Raw genomic sequence first — 19,492 nt, 5'->3', positions numbered from 1 at the left:
GACCTTTAAAGGATGACACTGTTGGTACTTTGATGAAGACAAGTTCATGAAGGTTCCTAGGAGGAACACAGGACTACTGGAACATACCCAACAACTGCATATGTGTTAGACTAGTTTGGTTCTGATATTTCCTTTAGCTCCTCAGAGTCAAACTTTTTTCACTGTTGGATATTATCAATTAATAGGATCTGAACTAATAGGCCCTCATAGTGCGAATTTACATTAACCTAGTTTCTAGGTGCCATTTTAATGTTCATTATTTTTTGGGCCCCCAAAGTTTCAAATTTCCTGACTGTCTTTGTTTTGGTCTCTTTGTTGGCTTTTGTCTTTCTTACACAAATGTCCCAATACAGTTTGTATCTTGTTGATATTTTAACTACAATATATTGTTATTATTCTCTAGCATTGTCATATACTGGTAAAACATGAGAAGGGGAAAACTTTATAATCTTTGAAGGAAATATCAGTCTTTTAGTGGACTTGTGCCTGTGACTATAACAAGTACTTCTTCAGTGGTATAGACTACTTTATGAATCACTGACTCATGTTGATTTCCATCACTCTCTTAAGTATTCTAAGAGAAGCACAAAGCCTTCTGTTTTGAAGGGGCTGTAGTAGAGGAGACTCTGGAATCAAGTTTCAGGGATGTGCTTTCTCCTTTTTTTTCCCCCCTGGAGAGGAAGCCTTTGCTAAGGCCAAGAGTAAATTTATGCCTTAATGATACAATTTTCAGGGAACAAAATGGAACTCCTAGAGAGTTTAAGCAACTTGATTGAGGACCCTTCAACAGTTCACAATTTGAAAACACAGACCTGTAGGGTTTTGAAGCACTACTTCTACTTGGCCCAAATTGGAGCTTACTGAACTCCATCTATCTCTAATAGCACTAAAGTCCAACAATAGTTAAGACAGAACATTCATTGTCAAGGTCCTCCATGTGGACAACTTACTTCTGGAAACTGGTAAGGACTCTCTCCTTTGCCAAACTAGCCAAGCCTTCTGAGATTTCTTCCCAAGTAGATCATGGCTTTTAGACTTCCTTGTCTGTCTGTGAGTCAAATAATTTGAGCAAAAGTCCACCTAACCAAATCCCCTTTTCCTCCTTTGTATACACTGGTCACCTGACCAAATTATTCATTTGCTGGATGCCTCAAGTAATATCTAATCACTCTGGCCTTCCTCCATCAAGAATCATGCCAGGTTGCTGTAGCCAAAATCTCCTCTTCATTCCTGATGTTTCTTAATAAGTTTTCATTCACCATTCCCCACCCTGTTCCTTGACTATAAATGACCACTTTCCCTTATATTAATAATCAATCCTGAACTCTCTCTCCTGCCACAGAATACTATACTAATCCTATATCTATTTCAATAGTTGTGACTGAATAAGGTCTTTATCTGCCTTAATAACCTTTAACAGGTGCTATGAGTAATATTTCTTCAGCACAACTAACTACATAGCTAGGGTCCTGTCTCAGAAACAACATGCAGTTATTATTATCTGTGCCTGCTGTGGGATGATTTGCTTTGATGGAACCTTCTATAAAGGCAAATGCCTTAGAATCCAGCATAGACAGTCTCTGGGAGAAAAGAAGCTTTGGTAACTGTAAATAGGATGCTGGTAGCAGTAACATTCTCTGTCTCTCTGTGTGTGTCTCTGTCTGTCTGTCTATCTCTGGGTGGAACTTCTTGCTCTGTCTCAGTGTTTTCTTTATACTGCTCAGCCCCTTGAGTCAACTTATACCACCTGGAGACAGGTAACTGAGGAAATGTGTCTTGGTTTATGCTGAAAACCTCCAATATTTAGATTCATGTAGAACTCTTTATACAAAAGTTATCATAATATCATCCAGAATTCACCAATGAAAAATAACTCTTACCCCCTGCTTGCATTTATTGCCCAGTTTCTACAAGGCAAGAATACCATTTTAGAATTAATTATGGTAACTAACTGCCAGGATGTTTTACCTCAGAGGCCTCAGAATATGGTCCCTGGACTAGGAGACATAGCACCACTTTGGAGATCTGGTAAAAATACAGTCTTAGGTTCTACTTCAGTCATACTGACACAGAAAATCATGGTGGAATCCAGTCTACATTTCAACAAATCTAGGCTCAAGTTGGAGAGCTACTACTTTGGCATATAGAAACAGTTAAAAAGCACACACAAAGACGCAGCAAGGAGTTGTCAGCAGAATGGCATCAGCAACCCTGAGAGTTTATGCAGCTACAGATTCCCAAGGACTTCCAAAGCACATTCAAACCCGAGAAGCACCACTAACCCTCTCTTAGCAAGGAAGATGGTTTTGTTTGATAGTGTTAGGCAGGAAAAACCAGGTTAGTGTAAGACTCTTGACTGGTGGATCTGTTTTAAACCTAATTATCAATTTCTTTTAGGACCTATAGAAATAAATCTTGCAAACGGATGGGTAAGAAAGTACACTGACCTATAATGATAAAAACTCCAGTCAGTAAAATTTGCTAATAGTTCAGTTTCAAAAGAATTTTCAATTATCATTTGCCTGATTGTCCTGATCTAGGGCAATTCAGACAACACCCTTTCTTTTGAAGTGCTTGCAGACCTACTTATGTGGACAAGATTTCCCAGGGAAACACTGTCATCATGTAAATTAAGCAAGAGAGCAAAGTTAGGGACTCTCTCACCTAAATTACTGGAGAATTCCTTTTTGGGGGCAGGCTGCTTAGAACTGGAAAGGCTTGAAAATAGAGCCTACTGCCTCCCTGAGAATGTCACGCCAATGTCAGCTCCCTGGGTGGGAACTGAAGGTTTCCTTTGGTGTGCAAAGCACCTATTAAGGTTGAAGAGGAGGAGTTCTGAGCCCAGAGAAACTACCTGGATGAATTGGAATTCCAAGCACCCAACCTCATCAACAGCTCTGCCTGCTTAAGAACTTTGGGTAGAAGTTGCTGCTTGCTCAGCAATGGGATAAATTCAATCATCTATAATGACCCGGTTGGAGTCATTAAAGACCAATACATGGCCAATCTGAGTATTGAGGATGTGGATCTAGCACCAATTACTGCCTTTTGGATCAAAGAAAAACCGCATTGTCTATTTACTCAAGAGGCAGTAATCATGTTCGAAGAGCTGGCACATATAAGGAAAAAAAGCCATTTAAAAAGCAAATAGTAATAAAATCACACACCCTACAGGGGGATATGGTTACACAATGTTTCCAGATATTTATCTCATTGTAGCCTTACTTTAAATGGGTAAAAAAGATGCCATTGTACCCAATACAAATGAAAGGAAGTTCAGCAACTTGTCCAAAGTACACACACATACACACATGCTCTCTCTCTCTCTCTCTCTCTCTCTCTCTCTCTCTCTCACACACACACACACACACACACACACACGTGCACACACGCAAAGTTGTTAGAAGAATGTTAGAATGGGAGCGTGAACTTGGCTTTTTTGATTCAAAAATCATTCTATTTACAAAAGCTAAATCTAAGCCCTGTTACTCAAACTGTGATCTGCTGACCAACAACATCAGCATTGCCTGAGAACTTGATGGAGATGCAGACTAAGCTGGACATGGTACCTCAGGCTTGTAGTCACAGCACTTTTGAGGCTAAGGTAGAATCATTGCCTAGCGTCTGTAGTAACCTGGACTAAAGTGAGAGACCATTATCTAAACAATAAAATACCCCCAAAGAAAAAAATGAAATGCAGATTGGCAAGCCCCATTCCAGAAACCACTGAATCAGAATCTATACTTTAAACCTATAGTTTAACAAGGTCCCAGGTGATGTGTGTATGCTGGTTAAAAAGTCTGAGTGCAGGGGGCTGGAGAGATGGCTCAGAGGTTAAGAGCATTGCCTGCTCTTCCAAAGGTACTGAGTTCAATTCCCAGCAACCACATGGTGGCTCACAACCATCTGTAATGGGGTTTGGTGCCCTCTTCTGGCCTGCAGACATAAAGACAGAATATTATATACATAATAAATAAATAAATAAATACATAAATAAATAAAAATATTTTTTAAAAAGTCTGAGTGCAATCAAGTAAACTTTACTCGATGTATCACATATCCATATGCAATGCAACCACAAGAGCAAAACCAAAAGCCAACAACTCAAACTTGCAAAATCAAGGGATTAAATGTCAGTTTGTTTGAGCATTGAAGTTGGTAGCTGTATAACAGAGTAGGTTTTTTTCTTGCGTGATTCAGAATTGACAAAGCTTTGGCAGTAGTGATGATAAGAGAGCATCAAGGAATACACAAAGCGTATTTACTTCCAAAGCTAAAAAATTGGAAGTCCTACAGATTTTATTCAATTGTCAGAGTACATCTTGATTTTTGTAATGGTATCATAAAATTTCAAGTTCATCCCTGTGATCAATATTTCCCATTGTCCTGATTTACTCTTAAGAGGAGTAAGAAGAAGTAACATAGAAATGCAGATCTCCGTAAAATCAATGCTATAACTAGGAAAATCACTTGTCCCAGATTTTGAAAAAAAAATTTCATGTTTGTGTTTGAGTATGAGAGAGGCCAATATATTGAGACTTACTCCAGCCCCCCCCCCCCCCCCCCGCCGCAAAAAAAAGGACTTCTATAGAGTGAACAATTGACTTCTAAGATACTGGTGAGAACTGCAGAGTGTACTGCCTCCTCCATGGGAATACATTTTTTAGTGTTGAAGTTTATACCTTCCCAAACTGAACACAAATCAGAGGAGGTTGGTAAGGAGTTTAATTTTCTAAGGATTCCTCCTCAGCCATCTGGAAGTGGAATAGATGCTTATCATCACGGTTTGTCAGAGATGAAAAATGAAGTCACCTAAAGAAATCACATATAGAAAATCTCTTTGACCTAAATAAATCAAGAGGAAAGAAGAAAACATTGTCTATCCTCTAAGTCAACAATTGCCAATAATTTAATTATTAAATACTTGATTCACATGACACATTTTGCTAGCATCTAGGAGATATTTATCAGCATCCTAGAGAAAGTATCGTGAAAATACAGAAAATTATATAATGTTTTCTACTCAGCATTAATGAAATACGGATGCCAGTGCAAGTCAAGCAGATTTAAGGACAAGAAGGAGCCATGAATCTGAGAAAGCCTCATAAGTAGAAGGTATGAGAAATGGATTTTAAAGGGAGAAGGGTAATTCTAGGGAGAACCATAAAAATGTATTAAGATTTGGATATTAGCTGGAGCCCTACAGACATTTGAGCTCATAATGAGTGTGGCTGGACATGAGCCATTATGATGTGTCACTTCAGCAACTAAAGCCGCATTGTCTGGTTGTGCTAAGCCCTGTTTGGAATCATCTATTCAGAATCTGGTAGTTCTTGGAAAACTGGAGAATTAACAGATATGCTGTCTCAAGACTCTAAGCTTCATGAAGATGAGGTTACAGTCATTTAGTTGAGTGAAAGGAGGGATATCATCTAGGAACAGGACCCTAAGTCCCTAAATGCATAACTCTGGCTAGATATTAGACCTCAGGACAGATGCTCTTGTGGCCCTAGCCATGTTCTCTCAGCTTACAGTTGTCTCTACATGTCAAAGTCAATTAGTGCAATCACCTGTGGTGCTTTATTGAGATTTTAAAATAATTAGAAGTGGGGGAAAATTCTACGTGTAGAAATGCCTATAATTTATTATTCCTGTATGTAGGTGTATCAATGAATTGGAACTGGAGGATAAAGAGCCAGCTTTTCACACACTATTTTCCACTGACTTGGCTAATGAGAATTTGATTGGGGTGCCCACAGTGGACACTTGTTTGATAACGTCCTTCTGGCCGGCTTCCTCTTACTCCTTATATTTTCTTCTTACTCCCCTATTGACATTTTCTAATTGCAGTTCCCATGATAAGTAGCTTTAAACTAAAATAAATTCTCATCTTGACTGTACTTAGAACTCACGACTTAAATCTAAAGTGGAAGACTGAATAATTAAATTTTGTTTTGTTTTATTTTGAGACAGGTTCTCTATATGGTCCTGGATATCCTGGAATTCACTATGTAGATCAGGCTGCCCTTGAACTCACAGAGATGCACCTGCCTCTGCCTCTGCCTCTGAGAGGTTGAACAGTTGGGTTTTTAAAGATACCAAAGACAACCTTTGCTAGAGAGTTTCTGAGAGAACACTAATATACAAATTAGCTTCTCTAGTCCCTCGTTGCCCCATTTTGCTCAAAATATGAGTTGTGAACTCAAAGACACAACATGTATGATATATCATTCAGGGCATCTCACATGAAGTAACAACTGGGGTTGATTTTCCTTTTGTTTTGTTTTGTTTTAAAGGTTAGAGATTACTCACCTCCCCTGCTGGTCATTAAATCACTCTGGCAGGATACCTCCGTAGTTCTCTGGCCTTCCGGGTATGTAGCAGAGACACAGGCAGTGCTGCAGACAGGCCTGCTGGCTGAGATATACTACCAAGCCGGTGACATCAAAGGTCTACTTTAAGCCTATCTCACTTCTCAGTCAGGGCCCATACTGAGCCCCCAAATCAGGTACCAGATGGCACATCCCACCAAGTCAAAGTTTATCGCCTCAGATTTCCCTAGCTTCTGTTCCAAGGAATGCTGCAACCTCAAGAGGAAAATAAACTGTTTTACTTAACTCCCTTCTTTTTTATCATAAGGGCTTGGCAGTTAAATGCTTAAAAGTTCCGTGAAGTCTGTCTTGTGAATTCTTAAAGGTTCATTTGGGAAGTTATTGAAGAAATATCTATCCTTCCTTGTGGAATCTACTAAAATCCTAGGAGTGATTTAAAACTTAGGTTTTCTCTTACGGATTTATATTGAAAAGTCAATTTAGGTTCACATAATCACCAAAATTGGTTCAAAATGCTTACCTGCATGAGGAGAGCAAATGATTGTTCTTAAAAATCTCTGTTGGTTTCTTGAGACAGGGTGTTATATACACTGGACTGGCCTCCAACTAACTCAGCACAATGTTGAGAAGGACCTTGAATTCTTTAACCTCCAGCCTTAACCTCCCTAGTATTAGAATTACAGGCATGCACCACCTTGTCTTGTAATGTTCCTCAAATTGAAATGAGAAAAGTAGGGTGGGCACTTGAGATACTAACTATTCAAATGTAGTTTACTTAAAAGTCAGATAACACAGAGTGAGACTGTACTCAGGCTATTTGAGTATACTTCCCATGATATGAGAATCAAATGTCTTCAGTCTCTTAATTTTTTCCTAGTGCAAAAATAGCATGTACAAGGCAATTCATTGACTGAACAAATGCAAAAATGCTGCTCTTTCAGGCTTGAACTTAATGATTTTTCATAGAATGTCTTCCACCTGGATAACTCATAGAAAGAACTGTACTACCCAGGGTGTCCTCACAGGACCTATCACCAAACAAGACACCTAGAGGTGCTAAGAGCAGATCCCTGAATCTGTCTGTTGAGATGACCTTTACAGTGCTTTCCAAACTCTAGGATCTTTGATTGGATGTTTCTTGGATGAAGCTCTGCTTTTGTAGTTTTTGCAGAACAGCTGGAACAGGCAGCAAAGTGCTGCCTGCTTGTCTTCTCAACAGATTTGCACTCACAGTGGGGTCTTACAGACAGTCGGAAAAATCCTGTTCTAAGTGGGCAAGTGCTATAGATTGAAGCTTCAGGCACACTGGTAATGGGCATATTACTATCTGCCAAGTCTCAAAGGCTGGTATCAAGTCCACAGATTTGCCTTTCAAGAAGTTAGATTATATGCAGTGTCTCGGTTCCTCTTCAGCTGGTCTAATTTATAAGGGATCAAGTTATGGGAGAGAGCAGGATAACAACATCTTAGGAAGACTACACCGGAAAACCGGGTGTCTGCCCAACTGTCCAAGAGCACCAATTCACACGTCAGAGCATTGATCCCCAATCTTCAGCAAGACATTTGTGTATGAACTTCTCTTTGATATTTTTCCCATTAATCAGAATAGTTGACAAAAGGTCCCAATAAATACAAACATATGAAGAGAAGGAATTTTCTAACCTTACACAATTGTGATTTGGAGCCAGATAATATTTTGTTTGGAGGGTTATTACACGGTGCATTATAGAATTCTCAGTACTGTCTCCGGCCTCTACCCACCCATTATCAATGGCACAATGTTTTCGCCATCATTATGACAACAACAACAACAATAACAAATAATAATAATAACAACAAATAATATCACTATATTTTGCTGTCCCCTTGTGGGGGCACAGTTATCTCCAGTTGAGAAATATTCTTTCATGAGTTATTTCAATAGTACTGACATCATGAAATGACTCCAATGTTAAACTTTTAGACTACTATGTAGAAACTTTACATGTAAATAATCAGATGGTATTTTAAGCACAACGGACCCCACACAGTTCCTGGCAATATTTTGTTTTGTCTTGTTGAAAACATTTTTAAGTGTAAAAACTATTTAGCTAAAATATAGATTAAAATTTCTTTTGGTAATTTCCATAAGCTGGAAACTTTATCTAGCTAGCAGAGGATTTATTACCTTAAGATAGTAAATGTGTTGACCTTCTCAGAATGCTGGAATCAAATACCTCTAAGTTAAATTCTATTAATCTTGTTTGTAATTTAATTCTATCAAATGTACTTAAACACAAAGAGCTTAAATGAAATGGAAACTCAATATTTGAACCAAATGAGATTCCCTAGTAAATGAAAAACCACATTCTTAGTGAGAATATGTCTGTTCTCTGGTATGGAATTAAATATCCTGTGGGGTTTCTTTGAGGATGTGGGCATAATATATAATAGAAAGGAAATTCTCCTAATCAATTTGAAAACCGAAATATGTTTTGATATGGTTGTAGAGGTTATTAATGAAGAAAACTTGCTGTTTTTTTTTGAGAACTGCCTATAAAGTTATAAAAATTGAAACATCGTTTTGAAGTTACATTTCAAGGTAGCCTCTATGAATTTTTCTTTACCTATTGCATAAATGCTTTAGTAAGCAAGGAAGGGTCTATTCACCAATCAAGTATCTGCTAGGGACTGTGGGTGACCAAAGATAGAATGTGCCTGGACCCTGCCAGAGAACAAGTACTTTATCAGGAAAACAGCCATGTTTATCTTCCATGTTTTAATACATTGATAATTAAAAATAATGTTTTATTTTGGGTATTTGGAATCTATCTATCTATCTATCTATCTATCTACCAGAGAAAAGTAGCCAAGAAAATAACCTTGTTATCCAATTAGAGCAACAGTAGAAGAGGGGATATAAATAAGACTTTGGTCAAATATATTTCATTGGGATAATTCTAAAATGTTCATTTAAAAAAATCATTGAAGTTGTTTATCATATGAAAGACAGTTTAATGGAAGGCAATCTCAGGAAAAGAACACTAGGATATAAGTTCAAATCTGTGTTCCTGTTCTGTCCTTGTATTTTTTTCATGGATAAGTCAGTTAAATTTTAAAGAGTACCCTGTCTGTACCCTGTAATGTGGTAGAAGCCCTATCTCAATATCCCTACACACAGGACATGCTTACAACTTGTAAGCAGGGCAAGGATGGCAAGAACATCTTGAGGACTCAGCTATACTAATTCTTCTTTCTGCATGGATGATTTCAGGATAAATCCCGTATTTTTGGCTATAACCTGGATTAGTTTACAATAGGGTGTTCTAAAATTTCTTCTTATATAATCATGAAAATATTTATCCATAAAGTCCGTGAAGTCTTACTTTTAAACCGGCTGATAAGAACATTGTTGTTTTTCTGTTAAAAAGGATAAGGAGCCAAATGTAATTGTGTAGTAAAATAAAGACTTTTAAAAATCAATGTTTATTTGAGGGGGTTCAAAAATGAACTGCTAAGGCATCCTTAACATAGCTGGACTCTATCCACTTCTGCCTAAACTCATAACCTTGCCTTGCAGCCTTCAGAGGAAACTATTGCTGGGGAAAGGCATCTCCTACACAATATGGAGTCAAATTCTTTACTACAGTGTCAGAGTAACATAATCGTATCATTTACACGAGTTTGAAAAAGCACCTCTGAACCAAGATTAATGTGATTTTCAAACAGACTTTTCCCTGTTATTCTCTCAATTACATTTTTAAAAGTCAACCTTTTTTGTCATGCCAACCTCAACTATGTTTTTTTTCTTCTTACCTTTTCTCTCTCTCTCTTTGTTCAGCAAGTAGGTGTCCTAATACATGAAGAACAATATCCTTCATTGAATAGAATTATGCAGAGAAAAACATTATGCTTGAAGTGCCTTATGCATCCCCTACAAGTTGCTTCCTGCAGTTTGGCAGTACCCAGAAAAGTCAAGCCCTGCTCAAGCTCTGCCCACTCATTTAACTTCAAAAGAGATGCTCTAAAATGCACAGGGGCTATTAAGGATAGTGTACAATGTTAAATGTCTGTGGGGCTGTCCTGGATGCTAATAACTAAGTATGGGAAATACATTAGCAGTGACAGTGACAGTAACACTTTCACTCCCAATACCTCTTGGAAAGGACAAGTCATCATGTCTCTAAGTGGAAAAAACGGGTGGGGGGAGTGCTTACTCCCACACTTTACATTGCCATGACTACTGAAGAGCCATTTTCCTATCCCCCTGCTCTAGACCTACCAAAAATAGGGTTTGAGTTGAGTGTATAAAGAATGAAATGTATATCCAATTTAAAATCAAAGGCAATTCCCTATGTTTCATAAGTATGCATTTTTATAAGCTGTACGAACTGATTTGACTAGAGAGCCATCAGCTGGAAATGAGTTTATGACCACTGTTTGGCTTTGCTTTGTTACCCATATACCTAAACCATGAAGAAGCATCCCATTTTTTAGAAACTGTGCAATGATTTCAAGGCTGTTCTGTGACATGCAGGCAAAGCCAGCCTGTTTCTCAACAATTCAGTCTTCTTATTATATGCTTTTGTTTGTTTGTTTTGAACCAATCAAAAGCAAACGGAAAGAATATAATTGCAAAATATCTGATATGTCTGTTGATGATGTCTCATTAACCTTGACAGTGAATGTAACTGGTGACTGTCTGTCACAGTGGCATGGTAGTTTGTTAGAGAGGGAGAAAAAACCAATGGAAACATCTTGGTGGGGGGATTCAAGGAGAAACATAACTTGGTAGTTCTACAAAAAAAAGATGAAGCATTTCCAACTGGCCAGATTTGCTACATTCTAGTTTCCTTAAGCTTGAGATAGCTCTACTCACACATTCTTGAGAAGATATTAATAACAGTATTTATGTATATTACAATATATGCTCTGAAGTATTGAGAAAAAGAAAGCCCACTTTGATGTTGAAAAACAACCTCAGAGAAAAAGCAAACATCTCAGCAATAACTGAATATGTGCGGTGATTCGTGTGTCATTAGAAATACCACAGGCCACTCGATGTGAGAATGTTCTAATTCCAGTCTGTCCCCAGCCATAGTGCCCGCTTTACTAATTGCTGCTGGGTAGCGAGTCAACAAACAAAGAGGGAAATTATAGAGGAAAATGAGGTTGTCTCTAGGGACACATGGTTACCTGGAGAGGAAGAGACAGAGTAAAGATTTCCCCAGGCTCACTAGCAGACTCCCATTGGCAGAAGGAAGAATCTAACCTTCCACTATTCCCAGAGACCCCACAGGAAACCAACACTTTCCACCATTCTTCTGGCATCTCAACTGGGACTGGTTCCTGTCTGCCCTCCCCAGAGCAGAAGCTGAAGTAAACAAACCTCACAGTCTCCACCTAGATTCAGATAGAACAGCCTCACTTTTATTTTATTTGAATTGGTTTTCACTCATGGTCTCTCCACTTTCCCATTTCTAGTCATCACTCCTCAGCTTTCCTTAGGAACTTCTTGAAAGTTATCACCATTAGCCTCACTTTTCACATCCAATTCCCACCTCAGACGGATGGCACACGCAGTTTCTGTTCTGTGTTTCTGTGATGTTCTCAGGGCCACATCCTGGCTCCTGATCTCCGGCCTCTGGATCTGGCCCTCACCCACGCGTTCAAATAAACCCCAATAAAAGTGTATCAACCTGTTCTCTCGTTTCCCAAAGAAGTTGCATTTAAGTGGATTGAAAATACTATGAAAGATGAAATAACTGAATTGCGAGCACCATTTTCCTTCTCTCAAACCCAGACATGGCTACCTTGCTCCGGGAGGAGTGGGCTGGTGGCTGCCAGGTCGTCATTAGGGACTGCACTTTTGGTTGAGTGTGGGTGGGTGTTATTTTTCTTACCATGCCAACTCACATTCCTCTGTTCCTTACTTTCAAGCTATGGTAACCTTTCCCAAAACACTTTGTCTGGGGGGACTAGAGGAAGGGAGGTGAAAAATGAGAATAGGGGAATGGAATCTCTGAACCTCACCTCCCTCCTCCTGCATAGTATTTTCTTCTCAAGTAGCGGGACTTTCTTGAATGTATTCTCTTGTTCCACTTCTTCGCCCAGTTATCCCCAAAGCCTCCCTGCCCCCAAGCCCATTGCGACCAAAACAAGCGCACTGACTAAAGCACTGTGGCCGCCGCCGCCCCAACTGTTGCAGCAGCTGCGGGGTGACAGCAGAGGCAGTAAGGGCAGGGCCCAGCTGGGACCCGGACCGGACGCTCCATGCCTTGGAGTCTGAGAGACTCCAGGCTGCTGCCTAGGGACGCACAGTCTAGGGGAGCCCCTGCGGCAACCACCGCTTGGGATAGCAGAAGCGGTTTTCTCAGCCGGGACTCCGCGCGGAGCCAGCCCGGCAGCCGCCGCAGTCGCCCCGTCAGGGGCTGCCCGCACCCGCCCTGCTCTCACCTTTAAGATCAGGTCCGTGTGATGCTGGTCCAGCATGTTAGCCTTTTGGAAGGAGGTGACGATGACCCGGCCGTAGCGCCCAGGGGTCTGCAGGTCCGAGTAGAGCCGGTGCTTGGAGCGGTTGACCGGGAAGAGGCTGTTGACTAGGTTGCGCTCGATCTTGGCTAGGCTGTGCTGGGGCGCCAGCAGGTGCTCCACGCTCTCTTCGACCTGGTAGCGGCTGAAGCTGGCGCCGAGCAGGATGGAGATGAGCACCGGCGCCGAAGCGAAGAAGACCGGGTGACTGGCAATGAAGTGGCCAAGCCGGGAAAAACACGTCCTCAAGCCCCTGTGCAGAACCTGCCGCAGCATCCTAGAGCAGAGCGGGCGCGGGAGGAGGGCGAGGCGCACGCTCGGCGCGGGCTAGGGCGACGGCGGCGGCGGCGGCGGCGGTGGTGGTGGTGGCGCCCGCGGCGGCGGCGACGGCGGCGGAGGCAAGACCCTGAGCTCTCCTGGAGCCGCGGCACAACCATGGGGGAGTCCCGCGCCGCGCCTCGGGAGGGTCCCCTCGGGCTGGAGACACGCCCTCCTGCCCGCAGCCGCGCCTGCCCGGAGAGCCCCCCAGCTTGGCGGTCTCTGCGCTGCTCCCACTCCGCCCTACCCTGGGCCCCCTCCCCACTCCGTGCTGCCTCCCTGCCCGGGGGGCGAAGCGCGACACTGCCGCGTCCGTGATCAGCGCGGGCGGGGCTGGGAGCGGCCCCCGCGGCACGTCATGACCCCACTCACCCGATCCCCGAAGCCAACGACGGGATGGCGCGGGGAGCGGCGGCAGTGGTGGCGCTAGCGCCTGGAGACTCTGTGCGCCAGCCTGGAACACGAGGACGGAGAATTCCAGGCTACACCCAGTCCCCTCCTCTCAGCGCGCTCCCCCTCCCCCGGCTTGGCGGGCCAGGAGCACCCCCCACCCCGGCCTCCTCCCGGGAGACTCAGAGATAAATAAAGAGATGGCCCGAATTTTTCAAACAAAAAAAAGTAAAAGAGTTCTCCCGTTAGGGGGTAGAATGGGTATGTCGGGCAGACCCGCTTCCAGCCAAGTCTCTCCAGAGAAGGAAAGAAGCTGGCTGAGGACTGAGTGCGCCCCAGCTCTTGCCAGGCTCAGGTGGTGGCTCGCACTGGCTGTTGCCGAGAGGGGGTGGGGAACCGAGACGCTCGAGCGTGGAAATCACGCCTCCTCCCAAGTAAGAGCCATTTAAGATCGCCCCAACACTGCAGTTCCAGGGGCACCACAGGGGACCAGTGCGCGCCTGGAGCCAATCCATCCCCAAATGTGTCCGAGGACAATCTTTCTCCCGAGCCCCAAATTGGGTCGTTCCAGAGTGGATTGAACAGGACAGTTCTGCTAAACATCCATCCACCACCCTTCCTACCCTGTTCCCCAATAAAAAAGTGCTGATAATGACACTCTGTCAGTCCATAGAGTCTGTCGCCAGGCTTCCCTATCTCCATCCTGCCCCCTTTTATCTTCCTTCTCCTCCTCTCTCTGTCGTCACTGGCAGGTCTGGGGGATCTGGTGCGGCAGAGCTGGTGCGGGCGCCCCCCGAGGGTGTAGATTGTTTAGAAAGGCTGGTCAGGAGTCAGTACTTAACCCCCTTCTCTCCCTCACTTCACCTGCTCCTCCTCCACAAGCCACAGCGTGAGAGTAGGGGGACCCTTATCTCTGATCAGGAGATGTACTGGTCTCTGAGTATGTCGAGCCACAGGGGGCGCGGGGGAGCCCGAGGGGCTCTGAAGGCTTGGCAAAGTTGGGTTTGTGCGTGTGCGCGCGAGCCATGAGCTAGCTGGCAGCCACTGTGGTTCCCCTCGCACTTCCCCTCGGGAGATTTCCCCGAGAAGGCGGGCGCCGGCTTCGGCCTGGGATAGACCTGCAGCGGCGGCGGGAACGGCCACGCACAGGTACAATTTAGCGCGTTTTTTTTTTTTTTTAATTTTTATTTTTGCGCGCTCTGAGCCCCTAGGTCCGTCCGTGCAGACCGAGTGAGATCCGCGGAGTCTGGGTTTACTGAGGCGCCCTGTCCCGCCAGGATTGGGTTGGTAACCAGAGCACAAAGAGGGGTCCTCAGGTTCACAGCTCCAACAGCTTGGTCTGCCCACCCCACAGCTCTGGACGGTCTGCTCGACCTCTAAGTGCCAAGGGTCGAATGGGAAGCGTCGCTGGCCGCTGGCGGGAGGCGCGGTCCCTTGAGTGTGGCACATACTACTGAGCATGGACATGCATATTAATCAAAGCTGCGGGAAGAGAGAATAGTGGGGGAGGAGGAAGAGGAGGAAGGAGGTTGGGTGGGAGAGAGGGAATGAGGGAGGAAGGGGTGGAGGGAGGGAGAGAAAGAAAGAGAGAGAGAGAGAGAGAGAGAGAGAGAGAGAGAGAGAGAGGGTGAGATAAAGACAGGCAGACACACGAGTGAGCTCGGCAGGAGTGGGAGAACACGACTGAAAAAGGCATTTTCCTAACATTACCATCCTAGACTCCCCAACACCAAAAGGCTCTCTACTTCTCAAACTGAACTTGAGAACTTGCACTTTGGAGACAGGAAGTCCTGGACCTGGAATCATTTTTTTTTTCTTAATTCCCGTTCCTTTCCCTATACCACATCTATGTTCCTTCAACAATGCCTGCAAGGCAGATCTGTCCACCTTGCGGGACACACTTGTCCAGTTCAGCATGAGTTTGCTTCCTAGGTCCTTCCACCTGTCTCTTGCTGTTTTTCCTTTGCCAGTCCCCGCTTTTGACATCCAGCTCTTTTCAAAGGCTCCTCGCGAGTCCCGCAGCTTCCAGCCCACATCCCCCGCACTCTATATTGCCCTTCTTAGGAAGGACATATGGAGCAGGACTAGAAATTCCCCTGCTACATTCCGTTTGTGCCCTTCCCCCAGCATCTTAATTTCTGCTCCCTGAGATGCTGCTGTTCTGCAGCGCTTTGCTGATTCACGATGATCACGGAGGGAAAAGCCTCATTGACTTATGCCCCTGCAAGCGCTGAGGTAGCAGGAGTTGCAGCAAGGGCACAGCCTTTGGGGAGCGCCCCCCCCCACATACCCGCTGAGCAGTCCAGGTGCTAAAGGGCAAGGTGGCTGCCCTGAGTACTCAGTCCAGCAAAGAAAAAGAGAGAAGGGCGCAGGTGGGGGTGGCGGCGGGAAATGCTGGGAACCCAACTCATTTCCACTAAACTAGTCGCAAGTGGTGGGTGGGCACCTGTCAGGAGCCCTAACATCTGTCTCTGTTTCACAAATCCTGGTGCCAGCGCTGGGACAAAAGTAAGACAACAGAAATCAACACACAGATCTACTTGGGAACCTTTAACATTTGGGCAAAGCTCTTTTCATTCTGAAATCTTTGTCCAAATAGTTCCCTCCACAAGCTTGCTTAGCTTTCATCCCTAGAATTCCTTGCTATTTTATGTCAGCCTTTATGCAGACTAAAGATCTGGCTCTCTCTGCAGTTCCATAACAGAACCTTAGAGCAGGAGACACTGCATTGCCTAGCTGTCCTGGGTGGAAGTGTTGCCCTCCTACACTGATCAGTTTCTTTGAGACCAAGCCATTATCTTCCCATTCTTCCAACTCTATCCTTGTGCATCTCTGGTGGGACTTCTTCCTTTCCCACCTTGATGCAGTTAAAACCTCCTCATAGCGAATCTTCAGCAATCCTTCATTATTTGCAACACAGTTACTACTGCCAAAATCAACCTAAAAAAGATGTAAGAGGAAAACAGGAAAGGAGAAAGACAGGAGAGAGAAAAGTGTGTGTGTGTTGTACCTTTTTTTCTCCTTTTAGACTTCTTGGGAAGCACTGCCACTTCTGAAGACTTTGGTTTGTATTTGAAGCAGTAACACTGAGAACAGAGCGTCTGTCAGTCCATTAATAGATGATTTATTTATCTGATTAAATATTAATGCATATTAATAGTGTAAAATTCAGAAAATAAGGAAAGAAGGGAAGACACCTGTATCCCTTTATGCCCATCACCTTTTAAAGGTAACCTCTGTTAAAATTTACATACACATGTTAAACACTGTAGCGAATTAAGGCTGTAACATTTATAACTATGGAGCTGAATCCTGCTCCACTACTTACTACCTACCGTTTATCAAGTGAATAAATTTACCCTTTTATTTCAGTTCTTTTTTTTCTGGGAAATGGGAATAATAATAATATGTACTCCATGGAGTTCCTGTGATGGTTTAAATAGTGTGGAAGGATATAAAACACTTAAAATAGTACTTAGAATCTCACAAACACCCAAGAAATGCTAATAATTATAATTATAGTCTTTTTGTGTGAGAGTGAATAGAAAATCAGTCTCTGACATCCAGGAGCTGTCCTGGTGTTGTCAGCTGGCCTTGGCGTTGCTAAGAGCTGGCCTGGTGCTACCATTTAAGCTTTGGTGTTCTCTTTGTGAACATAAACAATTTTCCAAAACACTGACGCTAAATAAGAGCATTGTGCAACTGTAATGGATTAAAACGAAATGAGGAATCATGTCTGAACACAAGCCAAACCATGAATCTTGTCCAACTCAAAATAAGTGACCAACAGGTCATTAGTATAACTAATCAAATTGACTATTGTGATCTTTCCAAAAAACAAACGACCACAACCCAAAAAAAGTTTGTTTTCTAAACCTCGCTCTCTTTAGATAAAGACTTGGGTTTTTTTTTTTTTTTCTTTTTTTTTTTCTTTTTGAGTCAGGGTTTCTCTGTAACAATCCTGGCTCTCCTGGAATTCATTTTGTAGACCAGGCTGGCCTGCCCTGAAACTCACTGAGATCCACCTGTCTTTGCCTCTCCCAACTGCTGACATTAAAGATGTGCACCACCACCTACCCATATAAAGACTTAAAAGACACCCATTCATCAAACTATCCCTGCTTGCTGACTGACTTAAGCTGTCAAACTTGAGAATACAAATCCATTTTATATGTAAAAGTCTTTTATTAAAATGTCCCTTAGATCTCCATGATGATATGTAACTTGTACTAGTGTTGTTATTTGGCGCTGAAATATATGCATATTGTTTATATGTTCCTTTTCAAAAATAAAGGATAGCAAGCAATGAGTCCCAGTTTTCATTAAAGTCATGAACATTTTCTCATGTCAATTAATATTACTAAAGAAGATCTTAATAGATCTATAAGATGTCTTCATGTGACTAAACTTTTATCAAATTATTTAAAAACAGTTCTTGTATTATAAATAACACTGAATTTGATCTAAAGATTATGTACCTAATCTACACTCTCTCACTGCAACTTATTTGGTTTTAGGATCAAATCTTCCTTTTTTATTTATTTATTTATTTATTTATTTAGGCGGGATGTCACTGTGTAGTTCTGGTTCTCCTGGAGTTCACTCTGTAGAACAGGCTGGCATTGAACTCACAGAGATCCTCCTGAATCTGCCTCTTGCATGCTGGTATAAAGGCCTGCACCACCACATCTGGCCAAACAGATACCTTTCTAATTAATGTTAAGTTAGAAAAGGCAATTATATGTCTTCATGTATATAAAGATTTTCCTTAGTACAATACTGAAGTATTCAAACGTTACAGAGAACTCTATCATCTATTGAAATCAGTCTCTTGGCTCAAGCTTGTTCAGAGACACCCAGAGTCATTGACTGTGGTGTAGAGTTGGATTTCAAAAGGAAACGTTATTTGGCTTTGTAAAGTTAGAAAGAATGGTGTACTCTTGTAAACTATTAGTATCTGCCTTCAGATGAAATGCCATTTTCTGACTGTAGAGCAACAAAAGTATTTCCATGCATATATCTTAAATTTAAATCGTTCTATGTCAACAACAAAGTCACTTTGCATAACACTATCATGTAAATGATGTTTGGGAGGCTGTAATTAAGGATAACATGCAGTTGGGCATGTTAATCACTACTTTGAATCACCCTAGTCTCAATAACAATATATTGATAATGACATATTCCTATATCTGCTATCCTTATAGATCTCTATATTTTTTTTTGTAGAAAATGTGAACACATTCAGGAAAGGCTGAATCATTACATGGATTATCTACTTTAAGTGGGAGAGAATCCCTGGCAAATGTAAATATTACCTTGAGTGTATTTGTCTCTATGAGGAATTTACTGTTCTAAGTTTGCTTTAACCAAGAGCAACACTGTACTCCCAAAATGTTACCACAAGGATAATGTTTTCCTTAGTTATGATTTCAATTTCTGTGAAAAAACACTATGACTATATTAGTCAGTGTTCTTTAAGGGAACAGAACAGTGTGTGTGTATGTATGCGCATGCATGCATATGTGTGTTTGTGTGCTCTCACGTGACTTGTTAGAGTGGCTTACAGGCTGTGGTGTGAGTAGTTCAATGTCATCTTTCTGACAGGAAGGTCAGGGATACAGTAGTTGTTCAGTCCACAAGACTGGATGTGTCAGAAGTCCAAATCTGGTGCTGGAGTCTCAGGGAGTTTCTAGTTTTCATCTACATTGGAATCCCTAAGATATAGCTTCTAATATCAGTTAAGGAATGCCTCAGGAACAGGATGGATGAATGTGACTGAAAGTGTGGCCAAATAGAAAAGTTCCCTTCTTCCATGTCCTTTGTGTTGGCTGCCACCAGATGGTATAGCCAGTATTTATGGTGGATCTTCCCCACATCGAATAATGCAATCATAAAAAAAAATGTCTCACAGATATGCTCAGATACTTGGGTTTTAGTTA

At 42.4% G+C, this 19,492-nt stretch overlaps 1 protein-coding gene across 1 annotated transcript in view; it reads right to left on the bottom strand.

Annotated features, from left to right (window-relative positions):
* The window catches only part of Ptchd1 (patched domain containing 1), a 48,531-nt gene extending 35,413 nt beyond the window's left edge, over positions 1-13,118 (bottom strand). Inside the window, exon 1 of the mRNA XM_050130350.1 lies at positions 12,768-13,118. Within this exon, the coding sequence (XP_049986307.1) occupies positions 12,768-13,118 (351 nt within the window). The remainder of the gene's footprint in view (positions 1-12,767) is intronic.
* Between the last annotated feature and the right edge of the window lie 6,374 nt (positions 13,119-19,492).

This window comes from Alexandromys fortis, unplaced genomic scaffold (assembly GCF_014885135.2).
Source record: "Alexandromys fortis isolate MF-2015 unplaced genomic scaffold, M_Fortis_MF-2015_v1.1 scaffold_340, whole genome shotgun sequence".
NCBI lineage: Eukaryota > Metazoa > Chordata > Mammalia > Rodentia > Cricetidae > Alexandromys > Alexandromys fortis.
Note: the sequence above shows the minus strand (reverse complement) of the source record. Positions and strands in the feature narration are given on the sequence as shown.